This window comes from Rhinopithecus bieti, unplaced genomic scaffold (assembly GCF_001698545.2).
Source record: "Rhinopithecus bieti isolate Rb0 unplaced genomic scaffold, ASM169854v2 scaffold_33326, whole genome shotgun sequence".
Lineage (NCBI taxonomy): Eukaryota > Metazoa > Chordata > Mammalia > Primates > Cercopithecidae > Rhinopithecus > Rhinopithecus bieti.
This window is the reverse complement of record NW_016814921.1, coordinates 741,390-756,123: the sequence shown is the minus strand read 5'-3', so window position 1 is coordinate 756,123 and position 14,734 is coordinate 741,390. Positions and strand designations below refer to the sequence as shown.

General features: G+C 37.7%; 1 protein-coding gene across 1 annotated transcript in view; it reads right to left on the bottom strand.

Annotated features, from left to right (window-relative positions):
- The window catches only part of BLTP1 (bridge-like lipid transfer protein family member 1), a 233,207-nt gene that overhangs the window by 78,016 nt on the left and 140,457 nt on the right, over positions 1-14,734 (bottom strand). Inside the window, 3 exon segments of the mRNA XM_017852605.1 lie at positions 6,868-6,973; positions 9,216-9,460; positions 14,155-14,393. Coding sequence (XP_017708094.1) covers positions 6,868-6,973; positions 9,216-9,460; positions 14,155-14,393 — 590 coding nt within the window.

The following is a 14,734-nucleotide window of genomic DNA, read 5'->3' as shown; positions in this document are numbered from 1 at the left end:
CCCCAGCCTCGCTGCTGCCTTGCAGTTAGATCGCAGACTGCTGTGTTAGCAATGACGGAGGCTCCATGGGCGTGGGACCCTCCCGGCCAGGTGTGGGATATATTCTCCTGGTGTGCCCGTTTGCTTAAAGCGCAGTATTGGGGTGGGAGTTACCCGATTTTCCAGGTGTTGTGTGTCTCAGTTCCCCTGGCTAGGAAAAGGGATTCCCTTCCCCCTTGCGCTTCCCAGGTGAGGCGATGCCTCGCCCTGTTTCAACTCTCGCTGGTCGGGCTGCAGCAGCTGACCAGCACCGATTGTCCGGCACTCCCTAGTGAGATGACCCCAGTACCTCAGTTGAAAATGCAGAAATCACCGGTCTTCTGTGTCGCTTGCGCTGGGAGTTGGAGACTGGAGCTATTCCTCGGAAATGTTTTTCTTTAAGGTTGTTGAATATTGGCCCCAAATGTTTTCTGGCTTGTAGGGTTTTTGAGAGGTCTGCTATTACGCTGATGGGTTTTCCATTGTAAGTGACCTGGCCTTTCTCACTGGCTGCCCTTAAATTTTTTTCTTTCATTTCAGCCTTGGATAATCTGATGATTATGTGTCTTGGGTTGATCTTCTCGTGGAGTGTCTTACTGGGGTTCTCTCCATTTCCTGAATTCGAATGTTGGCCTGTCTTGCTCATTTGGGGAAGTCCACCTGGGTGATATCCTGCAGTATGTTTTCCAACTTGGTTCCATTCTCCCCATCTCTTTCAGGTACCCCAATCAGTCATAGGTTTGGTTTTCTTATATAATCCCATAGTTCTCAGAAGTTTTGTTTGTTCCTTTTCTTTTTTCTCTATTCTTGTCTGCCTGTCTTATTTCAGAAAGTCAGTCTTCAAGCTCTGAGATTCTTCCCTCCACTTGGTCTATTGTGCTGTTGATACTTGTGACTGCACTGTGAAGTTCTCCTGTTGTGTTTTTCAGCTCCAATAGGTCAGTTATCTTCCTCTTTAAACTGACTATTTTGGTTATCAGCTCCTCTATGTTTTGTCACGATTCTTAGCTTCTTTCTACTGGGTTAGAACATGTTCCTTTAGCTCAGCTAAGTTTATTATTACCCACCTTCTGAAGCCTACTTCTGTCAATTCAGCCATCTCAGCCTTAGTGCAGTCCTGTGTCCTTGCTGGAGAGGTGTTGCAGTCATCTGGGAGAAAACAGGCACTTTGGCTTTTTGAGTTTTCAGCATTTTTGGATTGATTTTTTTTTCTCATCTTTGTGGGCATATCTACCTTCAATCTTTGAGGTTGCTGACCTCTGAATGGGGTTGTTGTGGGGCTTTTTGGTTTATGTTCTTGTTTTCTCTTTATTTTTCTTTTAACAGTGGGGCCACTGTTCTGTAGGGCTGCTACAGTTTGCTGGGGGTCCCCTCCAGACTCTAGTGTTCTGAGTTCCTCCTGCACCAGGTTCCTCCTGCACCAGGTGTCAGCAAAGCCTGCGAAACAGCAACGATGACAGCCTGCTCCTTCCTCTGGGGCCTCTGCCCCAGGTACTGACCTAATGCTGGACTGAACACTCCTACAGGAGGTGTCTGGAGACCCCTGTTGGGAGGTCTCATCCAGTTGGGCAGAACGGGATCAAGGACACGCTTAAATAAGCAGTCGGGCTGCCCCTTGGCAGTGCAGGTGTGCTGCCGTAGGGGAAACCCCCCTCATCCAGACCACCAGGACTCTCCAGAGCCAGCAGGCTGAAAAGGCTAAGTCAGCTGAACTGCAGAGACAGGGAGAGATCAGAGTTCTGTGAGTTCTTTATGTATAACCCTGGTTGGAGTTGCTGAAATTCCTGCAGGGAGGCCCTGCCCAGTGAGGAGGGATGGACTGGAGTCCCACTTAAAGAAACAGTCTGACCCTACAATCTGGCATAGTGGAGTCCCACTCTAAGAAGCAGTCTGGCCACAATCTGGCATAGCAGCTGTGCTGTCTTGTGGGGAACTCCTCCCAGTCTAGACTGCCCAGACTCCCTGGAGCAGGCAGGCTAGAACTGCTGACTTGAACGGCAGAGATGGCGGCTCTCCCTCCGCCTGGGAACTCAGTCTGTCTCAGGCAGTCTCCAGCCTTCTGCTGCTGGCCGGGTGGAATTCCAAGCCAGTGGTTAACTTGTGAGTTGCCTTGGGAGTGGGGTCTGTAAAATGGCACTGCTTGGCTCCCTGGATTCAGCCTCCTTCCTAGGGGGAATGCATGGATGGATTTCCTGCCTTGCTGGGAGTATGCAGAACTCCTGTGTCTCTGTGTGTGCCCTAGTGCTGCTTCACCGAGACTCCACATAGCTCTGTGCTTCAGACCCAAGGCCCTGGTGGTAGGACTCACGAGGGGAATCTCCTGATCCACAGGTTGCAAAGATCTGTGGGAGAAGCCTGGTTTCCCCGGGTGAGGTCACACAATCACATACAGCCTCCCTTGCCTGGGGGTGGGGGCTCCCTGGCTTTTTGCTGCTCCTGGGTGAGCCATCACCTCACCCTGCTTTACCTCACCCTCCATGGTGGAGCTGTCTGCCTAGTCCCTCCCAATGCAAGAAACTGAATACGTCAGTTAAAAGTGCTGAATTCACTCACCATTTTCATTTCTCTGTGTGAGAGTCCTGGACCACAGCTGCTTCTAATCGGCCATCTTGGCCACCCTCCTACTTTTGTGTCAATCAAGTTTTATTTCATAGTATGGCATAAATATATAGGTTTAAGTGCATCATATCCAGGATACTTGAGTAAGCTATTAACTTGCTTAAGCTATTTTGAAATTATAGCTAGCCTCATATTTTCTGAAAAGTATTAGCATGACTTAACAAAACTATGTTTAAGAAGTGTTATTAAGGAGTTTATTTCCTAAGGGAGACTATACTAAGTAAAAAAATCAGGTTTTTTTTTTTTTGTTTTTTGGATTAGCCTTTGGGGTGTTGGTTCCTTGAGGCGTCTTTCCTACCCTTCTTCAAGTTAGGTACCACAATTTTCCTGTGTTTCGGCACCTCTCCTGATACCCATGATTTACTGAAGTACCTTTAGTACCATTAGTTCTTTTACATAACTTCAATGTGTCTCATTTGGACCTGTAGATTTCTATACAAGTTGGTTGGATAGGCTTATTGTTTCTCTATTTATTCTCATAAACAGACAAATATCAATTTCCATTTTCTTAATATTCATGCTTTTTAATTATCCTTTTCACTTGGTTAAAAGCAGACTCTTTTTCAATTAATTAATTTTTTAAGTAGAGTGAAATCTTCATGTTACATTACCTAACAGTATACTTCCTTAACACACTATTTTCTTCTGACAGTCTAAATGTAAGCCTTTCACTTTTTCATATTCTCTTAAATCATTTTGCTAAACAAATACATGGTTTAACATATCTGAAATAATCTTAGATTTTTACATTGCTTAGCACACTTTCACTTTGAATATTGTAATACTAATACTCTAAATGTCTAGAGTTTTGTAAAGATTCACATCTGTCTAATTTTTCTTATAGTCAAGTTGTTTTACAAAAAAAAAAAAACAGCTTAGTCTCTGTTCATTTGATAATCCATCTCTGAAGATAAAACTGTTTGATGGGCTGGGCTCTGTGGCTCACACCTGTAATCCCAGCACTTTGGAAGGCCAAGGCAGGCAGATCACAAGGTCAAGAGATCGAGACCATCCTGGCCAACATGGTGAAACCTCGTCTCTACTAAAAATATAAAAATTAGCTGGGTGTGGTGGTGTGTGCCTGTAGTCCCAGCTACTTGGGAGGCTGAGGCAGGAAAATCGCTTGAACCCGGGAGGCAGAGGTTGCAGGGAGCTGAGATTGCGCCATTGCACTCCAGCCTGGCGACAAAGCGAGACTCCATTTCAAAAAAACAAAAACTGTTTGATGCATGAGCACACCTTAAAGGCCTATTTGTTCTGTGTTTGTCTATCACTACCTTGAATACCTTTTATCTAGTTTCAGAAAGAAAACTTTAAAATTTAAAAGCAGGCCGGGCGCGGTGGCTCAAGCCTGTAATCCCAGCACTTTGGGAGGCCGAGACGGGCGGATCACAAGGTCAGGAGATCGAGACCATCCTGGCTAACCCGGTGAAACCCTGTCTCTACTAAAAAATATAAAAAAAAAACTAGCCGGGCGAGGTGGCGGGCGCTTGTAGTCCCAGCTACTCGGGAGGCTGAGGCAGGAGAATGGCGTAAACCTGGGAGGCGGAGCTTGCAGTGAGCTGAGATCCAGCCACTGCACTCCAGCCTGGGTGACAGAGCGAGACTCCGTCTCAAAAAAAAAAAAATAAATAAAATAAAATTTAAAAGCAAAAGCTCCACCATTCACAAAACATACTGCACAATAATTTTAGTTTATGGAACCATAAGAGATGCTATTATATTATTTGCATTAATTCCATAGTACTTTATGTCTTTATCAATAAATATATACCTGGCCCAATTCTAAGATAGTAACCTCCTTATATGCTTCTAAGACGGCCATACATACTCAAAAATAGTCTCTTCTGTTTTCCTGATCAATGCTTATTTACATCTTTCTGAAACCCAGGCATTCCTGAAAGTCCTTCGTGGACAAATAAGGTAATCAATTTTTTAAAAAAGTATTTCCCTAACAAACTTGATGATTGTTACGAACATTAGTCTTCCTACGTAATAGAAAATGTCCTAACACTAAATATAACATGATGGAAAATCATGAAGAAGAATATAAGAAAAAAATAAGGAAAATAACTGAAGATTATGGGAGAGGGAAGAAGCAATACAGAGATCAGAATACTGAGAAATTCGAGCTACAAGGGTTCACAGTATTCGCTCTCAATATCCTGTTATGTTCTTTGGCCTTGACAGAATAACTGAATGCCTACGCTCCATCAGGCCCTGTGGCCAGCTAAATAATACATAATTTACACTTTAGCTATTTTCTCAAGGTTCATGGCTGTCGCTAAAGTCAGAAAGAAATGGTTCAAGGAGCAGATTTAGCCACTCTTTTGGCATTATCATCTGATCTTGGCACTATCATCTGATTCTCTCATAGTAAACAGCAAGTCTTCATGGTTAGAAATATTAATTTCCAGTCCTCTTTGTCCATCTTATTCTTCATAGACCTTGGGATATACTTTAATCTCCTGACTATAATCTAAAGGTTAAGAAAAGCCTTTCTCTTTAATCAAAACTACCTGAAGAGAATCTTACCCTGACAGTCTGATACTTGTCTGTCTCTCTCTCTCCTCTCTTCTCATCTCTCTTTCTTATATACTATATCTATATATACCTTATATTTTTTTTTTTTTTTTGGAGATGAGATGGAGTCTTGCTCTGTTGCCCAGGCTGGAGCACAGTGGCACCATCTCGGCTCACCACAAGCTCTGCCTCCCAGGTTCATGCCATTCTCCTGCCTCAGCCTCCCGAGCAGCTGGGACTACAGGTGCCCACACCACGCCTGGCTAATTTTTTTGTATTTTTAATACAGACAGGGTTTCACTGTGTTAGCCAGGATGGTCTTGATCTCCTGACCTAATGATCCACCCACCTCGGCCTCTCAAAGTGCTGGGATTACAGGCATGAGCCACTGCGCCTGGCCTATATTTTTTCAGTAATAAAATTATCTTGAAAATATTCTTTAGAACTCGTAAGTTTGCCAGCTTGATATATTCTTAACAACTTTCCTATCATAAAAAATGTCATAATGTGATTTTAACCAGGTAAATGGGACACACCAAACAAAACTTGTGTGTGTTTCCCAAGTTAAGGCTTCTTCAGTGGCAGAAAGGAATTTTACTATATATCTATTTCTTCCTTAATGATTTCTAGTCAACCATTTTCAGAAAAACTCCATGGTACCAATGATCTGATCTTTTAAGACCTAACTTGTAAAATTCCAAGGCTTCTACAATATAATCATTAAATAGCTTCCTGACCTCAGATGCAACTAGAACCAACCCAGGAGAACCAAGGAAACCGGTTGTTCACACAGCTGCTACATAATTTAGTTCCTTCATCCAAGGAGCACTGTCCTCCTTCAGACCCTTATCAAATACTGGTACGTATGCTCTGCCTGCATCCTCTCTACCTCTCCTTTCTTGCCAAACTAGGCTTCATTCTTAAGTTTTGGGATATGAATTCTTCTGAGAAGCCTTTTCTGATACTTTAGACTAGATTAGTTTCTCCTATGACACAGACTTATAGCACCCTGTTCTTGCCATTCACAGAACTCATCAAAATTGTCATTGAATACCTGGATACTTCATAAATTTGTTAAATGAATGAATTCTTCAATAAGCATAAAGGAAACTCCTTTTGATGCCAATTTATGGATGTGGCTTAAATATTCTTTTAACATGATAACATTCACACTGAAAATACTCAGCATTAAGAATTGTTATACAGAGTCAACTTTTCACCCTAATTTCCTAATACTTCAGCTTGTGAAAAATGTAGAGCACTGACTAAGCTGAACTGTAAACTATTCTTGAGGAACAGCAAAAATGTAATGAGGGTTTCTACAGACAATTTACCATGCTGCCAGCATACAGCCATCATCTGGTATAGATAAAAGGTTGAAATCTTAGCAGTTATCTAAATGTTGTTTCCAAATGAGTATGATTAATTTGGTTAATAGACATACTGTAAGCTTTTCTTTCTTGAGGGTGAAACATAAAGGAGCTTTCTGAAGTTTATGAATCCTAAATGTGTATATCATACATGACAAAAATGATTAGCAAACACTGTAGGTGGAAAAGCCATAAAAGGAATGGACAGTTCTTAGGAGTTATTTGACAATTATATCCAAATGCTGGATCAATACTTATACCACAGACATATGGGACATCACACAGTCAAAAAGAATAAAAACCTTCACCTATACTATAAGGTACTAGATCATCTTACCAGAAACTTTTTGTATTACTTCATTAACTTCCTTCATGAACACTTTCTGTACAAATACCAAGTGGTTTAGAAGATCAGTTGTAAGATTATGTTCAAAGGAACCAACCTGCCAGAAAAAATCATATTAGATTAATGCTGATTACATTAGCTTTACTTTTTTCTTACATAAATCACCCTAAACTGAGGAAAAAGAGATAATTATCTCTATATGATTTGAAATCAATATACTGAAGTTAAAATATTCAGAGTTCCTAATATGTTACTGGCCAAATACTATTATAGTTCATTCCCAAAATGGTTTTGTTTTTTGTTTTTTAATAACAGTAGTTAATAAGGTATGAGAAGTCTGGGGAGCAAATCAAAGTTATATATTTAACTTGCTAATTTTGCAATTAAATTTTCTCCTAGAGTAAAATTTACTTTTAATGATCATTTTAATGGCCACTTTTGTGGTCTTAGAATCATTGACGAGTTAAGTAAAAATAGATTTATTTATTTATTTATTTAGAGACGAAGTCTTGCTCTGTCACCCAGGCTGGAGCGCAGTGGCACAATCTCGGCTCACTGTAACCTCTACCTCCCGGGTTCAAGCAATTCTCCTGCCTCAGCCTCCTGAGTAGCTGGGACTACGGGAACCCACCACCATGACAGGATTTCACTATGTTGGCCAGGTTGGTCTCAAACTCCTGGCCTCAAGCTATCCGCCTGCTTTGTCCCAAAGTGCTGAGATTACAGGTGTGAGTCACTACATCCAGCCAAAACCAATTTATTTAATCAAATATATATTTAATGACCGTCTACTCTATGTACCATGTTGGGTGCTAAGGATACGGCTATGAATAAAAACCAACAAAATTCTGGGTCTCAGGCTTACATCTGAGTGAATTAGCAAATCATCAGAGATACCCAATTAAGGTTTAATATAATTTGTGTCCTATAATTAATACAAAGTATTAAATTTCTGGCAAATTAGTTAACAAACTAATTAGTTAATAAACCAATTTGCCAGAAACTATTTTCAGGTGTGTTTATTTCAGGCCATAGTAAAATAGGCAACTCTAAGAGGGATGCAATTTTAGATTCTTTGAAATGGTTGAAATTAAATACATTGTTTACTAAATTCGGGATTGTGTTCTGCCTCGTTACAAACTTATACCTTTCTACTATCTAGTATCAGCAAGGAATTATACGGCACACTGTATTCGTGTATTTTCTTTTAAATGGAACATTGATAGCAGTATTTCTAAACTGGAGCTTGGGGCTTTTAGTTTTCAGAGTAGAAAGCACAAGTGGGATACACCTTAAAATATTTTAAGTAAATCTCTGTTAGAATCCGAACACTATTTTTTTGTACACTTGTTTTTCACATACAGAAATCCCAACTCTTATAGAGGTTCCACGGCAAGCAGGGCCTAAGAAGGTAAATCAGACTTAAATATGTCCCCCGTAGTTATAATATTTCTATCAGAGAATCCAAAAAGCATTCTTAAAGATGCTTCAGGTTCTGGAGAACAAAATTTATAAAACAAATAGCACATTGCTTTTTCATAAAGTTGCAACTGTTTTTGACAAACTGACGAGGTGAGCTGAGATACATCACAGTGTGCCTGGAGGCAGACCACTGAAGCGTGGCTCCTGCCTCTCTCAATTGATAGCTAGGAGACTTAAGGAAAGGTGTTTACTTCTCGGCTTCAAGTTTATATCAAATTAGGAAAATAACAGACGACCTGCTTACCACAAATCAAATGAAAAATGTGTCCAAATGCTTTTAAACTTTTGACAGCTATACAAATATAAAGTGAAAAAAGTATGATAGAATTAGATATGCTACTTTCAACTTAACCTTAGTAAAGAAATTAATCTGTAAGTCTAATTTATCTTTCAATATGACCTTTAGATTATCTTAATAATTATGTATACCTGTATGAATTATTTTAACTTGCTAAGGCTTAGTTTGCTCACCTACAAAATAAGAACAAATATTTCTACCTCATAGGATTTACTTAAGCACTGCAGAAGTCAACGCGTGTAAAGCACATAATGAATGTTAGCTGCGATTTGCTTTTAATAATCATTTGAAAAAACTACGAAAATATTGCAGAGATGGAATATATAACTAATACATATTTTTAAAAGCATGTTTAAATAAAACTACAGGGTAGTCAGACTAACAGACACAAAACACACATACACCCACACACATACTTGATTCAGTATAGAATTCTTCTGTGAAAACAAATGATTTTAAGACTTTACCTTAAAAGTTTGGATTACTACATATTTTGGTACATATAAATCTTGAAGGCTCCTAAATTACAAAGAGTAAGAAAATTTTAAAGTAAACTTACTTCTGCCACACAACGTAGATAATTTCCCTGTAAATAGTAACCTTGTTTAGAAGGCAGTTCATCTATACTCCACACCTGATCCGAGTAACTATCATGTTCTTCCATTATATATTTCCCAGACATGGTAACAGGAGGAAGGTTAAGACTGGCAGAAGGAGGAATGGTTGACATATCTGTGGCAGAAACTTTTGAAGTAAAACGCAATCTGTGATTTGGCAGCTCAAATGTAAATCTTGTCTGTGCACCTGCAAGAAATGAGAAAAGTTATTGTTCGTGTTAGTGTTCATTCACTCATTCATTCCTCATTTTTTCCAAAAGGATATCTAAGAAAATGCATGGATATTCCCAAACCTATCTTGAAATATATGAAAGCATATTTTAAAGTTGCTTATAAAATATTCCCTATCTTTAAATATGCAAGTCAATCAGCAAGTATTATTAAGCCAGTATTATTTATTAAGACTGGCAGTGTGTTAGGCACTAGAAAAACACCCACGTTCTTTATTTCATAGAAGGTAGAACAGAAATAAAATGCCCTTATTATTAAAGAATTGTAACAAGAAAATTAATCAAGTTTAAAAAAATTCCCCAGTCCACACAGTGCTTTATTCACAGAGAATAGTAGGTAGTTAACAATGTGTCTACTGATCCTGATTCAGTGTGGAAATAGCTAAAATTGCCAAATCAATTAAATTGTACTCACTGAAACATTCATAAAGTATAAAGTTATACAAACATATGTCTCTTTGACCTTAATAATTATTCATGGGACCATATATCAAATAAGGGTATGTTATGAATTTTAGCTTACTGTTGACCTTAAACACTTAAATCAATAATCTGGCACATAATATAAAACAAATATAACAAACAAATATAAATATACCAGCTTTACTATTATTCAGTCCATATTTCTCCAACTGTTTATGAGGACATGAGGAGAAGCCTTATTAAAATCAAGAACTGTTATTGCCCTTACACATGTAATGTACATACACATGCTCCTTTCAAACCAACAGAATCTACTGATATTCTTCTGTACATTACCAATTCTCTCCACTCAAACATCATCAAATTGCCTATTTAGCCTACGTATATAATTTATTACATATCCCTACTGCTCCACAACTGAGCCAGAAATAATTCTCTTTTTTTCAAAATACTAATCAAGGGTCATCTCCTATATGTCACATTCACTACATTCATTAACTATAGTGCTTGCACCTGGAATGAGTTAGCCAAAAACAGAAAAATGCTCACTCACCAACTAGGATGAGTCATGACTGCCCTGATCTCCTCTTACTACTCCAACCAGGAGACTCCTTGACTATCATTCACAAGCTGCAAGGGGTGGGGACTGTCTACCACTGTTGCTACCACCACTACCATTGCTAGCACACCACCAAATAAAAACACCAAGATTGAAATAATCCTAGGCCTCAGTTACTGAGTCATCCCTTATTACTAGTATAGTCATTCTTTTACTGTTTTTATCTCTTTCCTTTAATTTCAATAAGAATTTTGGGTTCTTACCTCTCTGGATATTTAACAATGTGTTTACTCTAGGACCCTAAACTGCCTATCTGACTTTTGACTTGCTGCTTCTGTGGACCCTTGCATTTCATGGGTACCCTGAATAAATGACCAAATGTGTGTAACTTATTGTCAGCCCTGGACTCTAATATCTGAAGGCCTAAGATTTCTGACTCTGCCAAATATGGAAATTTACTTTAAAATGCTTCTCTTGCTGGTAACAGAAAGGTCTAAATGTTCAGCAAAATTACTCTTAATAAAGAAAGCCAAAATGCTAGAGATGGGCGTACATATACAGTAATCTCCCTTTATTTGGGATAGATGTGTTCTCAGATCCCCAATGGATGCCTGAAACCATAGATAATATCAAACCCTATATATATGTCTTTTCCTATACATACATTTTCCTATGATATACATTCCTATGATAAAGTTTAATTTATAAATCAGGCACAACAAGAGATTAACAACAACAACAACAAAATAGAACAACTATACTGTAACAACAGTTCTGTAATTATCTTTGTAAATATGGGGGTCTCTCAAAATATCTTATTGTATGTAATATTTTCGGACTACAGTTGACCATAGGTAACTGAAACGTGAAGAGACAAAACACATGAATAAGCAGGGACTACTGTATACACATACTTATATAAATATGTACGTCTGCATATATTCATATATATGTATATACTTTTAAATTATGTTAACAGAATAAACGGGAAAATACATTTTCATTTCATTAGATACAGAACAAAGTATCTGATTACATTTGCCAATAATTCTTCATAGAAATTCTTAGCATAGTGGGAAAATAAGTACATTTTCTTAACCTGATAGCAGAAACCTACAGCAGACATCAGACTTATTCATGTAATGTTGATTCCTTTAAGAAAATGGAACAAGGCAAGCACAATAAGGCAAGAAAAAGAACTAAAAGTTGGAAAGAAACAAAAGTATCATTATTTGCTGTTTAAACAGTATGACTTAGGTCTACAGATAAAACTCCTAAGAATCTACAACTTACTAGTAATAATGGTTTAATGTGGTTGCTGAGTATCAGATTAACATAAAAGCATCAAGCACACTTATACAGACTACCAACAATTTAGAAAAATGCCATTTTACAAAAGATAACATTTGTAATAGCTACAACACCACAAGATACCTAGATGTCTAAATAAATACATCTTGTAAAAGACGCACAAAATCTTTAAGTAGAAAATTTTAAACTTTACACAAAACATTAAAGAAGACTTAAACAACAGAGAAGTAAGACTTAGGAAAAGGAAGGTTAAATATTGTTTAGTTGTCATTTCTCCCCAAATAAATCTACAGATTCAATTAAGTTCTTACAGAAATCTAAACAGGCTTTTTCAGGGAACTTAATAAACTGATTCTAAAATGTTTATGAGGCCAGGCATGGTGACTGATGCCTGTAACTAGCACTTTGGAAGACCAAGGCAGGCGGATAGCTTGAGGCCAGGAGTTTGACACCAGCCTAGGCAACACAGTGAAATCCCACCATCTCCACAAAAAGTTCTAAAATTAGTCAGATGTGGTGGTGCATGCCTATAGTCCTGGCTACTCACAGGGCTGAGACTGGAGGATCACTTGAGGAGGTCAAGGCTACAGAGAGCTGTGATCATGCCACTGCCCTCCAGCCTGGGCAACAAAGCAAGACCCTGTCTCAAAAAAATAAAAAACGTATATGAAAGAGCAAAGGACCAAAAATAGCCAGGACAATTCCTGAAAAAGTCAGGCAGCAATATGATACTGGTGCAAAGAGATCAATGAAGCAGAATAGAAAACTCAGACTCCCACGTTAAAAATAACACTTAATGTGTGACTAATTTTTGGATTATATATCACTAAAAAAAAGAATAAATTAATAAGTGATGCTGAGATCATCGGTTATATACAATGATCACTGGTTATATACTACCCCATGCCAAATCTAAGAACAATAATAATTGATTAAGATAGATTAAAAACTTAAATATGAATAGCAAAACTCAAAACATTCAAGAAAAAATGTATCAGAATATCTTTATTATCCTAGGAAGAGAAGCATTTCTTCAGGATATAAAAATACACATCATATAGGAAAATAATGGTAAATTCAATTACATTAAAATGAAGAATGTCTGCTGATTAAAAGAAAAAGTTAAATGATAAGCCTCCAACTAGGTGACAACATATAAACATATAATATCAAAGTTAATATATAGAATTTATGAAGAATATTGTGAATCAAGAAAAATATAAATGACTCAATGGTAAAGTAAGCAAAAAAAAGGACCATCAACTGGCATTTTATATATATAAACATGTAAGGAGCTCTTAGTCAAATAAAAAAATTCCTAGTTAAAAAATGTGAGATTCCATATAAACAAAGTTCAAAACAGCTAAAAGCAAACTTTAAATCATTTATGAGTATATACATACATGGTAAAACTATATGGGCAAGCAAAAGAATGGGTAAGACAAAATTCATGATAGTAGTAATTCCATGAGAAATGAAGACTGCCTTTTTTTTTTTGAGATGAAGTCTCACTCTGTCGCTGAGGCTGGAGTGTAGTGGCACACTGTCAGCTCACTGCAACCTCCGCCTCGCGGATTCAAGCGATTCTCCTGCCACAGCTTCCTGAGTAGCTGGGATTACAGGTTCCTGCCACCATGCCCAGCTAATTTTTGTATTTTTAACAGAGATGGGGTTTTGCTATGTTTTCCAAGCTGGTCTTGAAGTCTTGACCTCAGGTGATCCACCCGCCTCAGCCTCCCAAAGTGCTGTGATTACAGGTGTGAGTCACCACACTCAGCCAAAGAAGGCTTCAAAGTATTGGTAATGTGCCAATTCCTAGGTTGTATTGTGGGTTGGTGAGTTCACAGTACTTATTCTTTAAAATGTGTATATGTATAATTTACATGCTTTTGTATATATGATAAATTCCATAAATGTTAAAAGCAAGGAATTTTGAGATAGGATATATTAATATAAGGGTCACAATACCATATAGAATTAGCTGTTTTGAAGAAATAAATGACTTCTGATTTAAGCTAAATGAACCCAATGTGAAAATAAAACAAGTTATTCAGTCTATTGAAAACTTAATAGATGTAGAAATAGGTTGATTTATTCAACTTAAGTTTAAACTGGAGAAATGGCCTCCATAGTTATATAATTTTATGGAGTTCAAAAGAGTTCACTCTGGCCATTCAAAGTACTGGGGTGGGGATTGATATTTTACTTGACTAGAGAACATCATTAATGAACTTTAAATGTTATAATCAAAATTACTTATAATATCTATAAAACCAAATTTACCTTTTTATCAAAATACTACTAATTTCTCAAAGAAATCATAAATTTTAAGAGAGTGAATTCAGAATTCAATGTTACCTGTCATTCCATGACTTCTCATTCTTCCCATCTTGTATTCTGCTTTCAGAGACGGTAAAAGTGCTGCTCCAATGGCTATACCATCTAACATGGCACTGAATTTAAGAACAATAGGCTTCTTTTCTAAGCCTTCTGGTAGCTGAGGAAATTCATTTGTTTCAACAGGAGTTTGATTAACACTTGTTGGGGTTTTTTCAGAAGGTAGTGGGGTTGCAATATCTTCTTTTACAGGCTGTGGGCTAGAAAGCAAAAAAAAATTAAAAAATAAACACAGGAGCTACCATTTTATTGTAGAAAATCATTGGATTTCTCAGTGAAAAATAGCAAATATATACTGTGAATAGATGTTTTCTTTCCAATATCAGATCATATTCAGACTTTCTAAAACAGATGTTGAACGATGATGATATGGAAAAGTAGACAAGAAGTAATAACAATGTAAAACTCCCAGAATGTTATACTGCCAAGGTGATTCTTAACAGTATTGCAGAACTGGGATTGAAACTCAGATTTGTCTGATTCCAAATTCCGTGACTTAACCATTACACACTACTATTGATATTATTGCCACTACTACTAC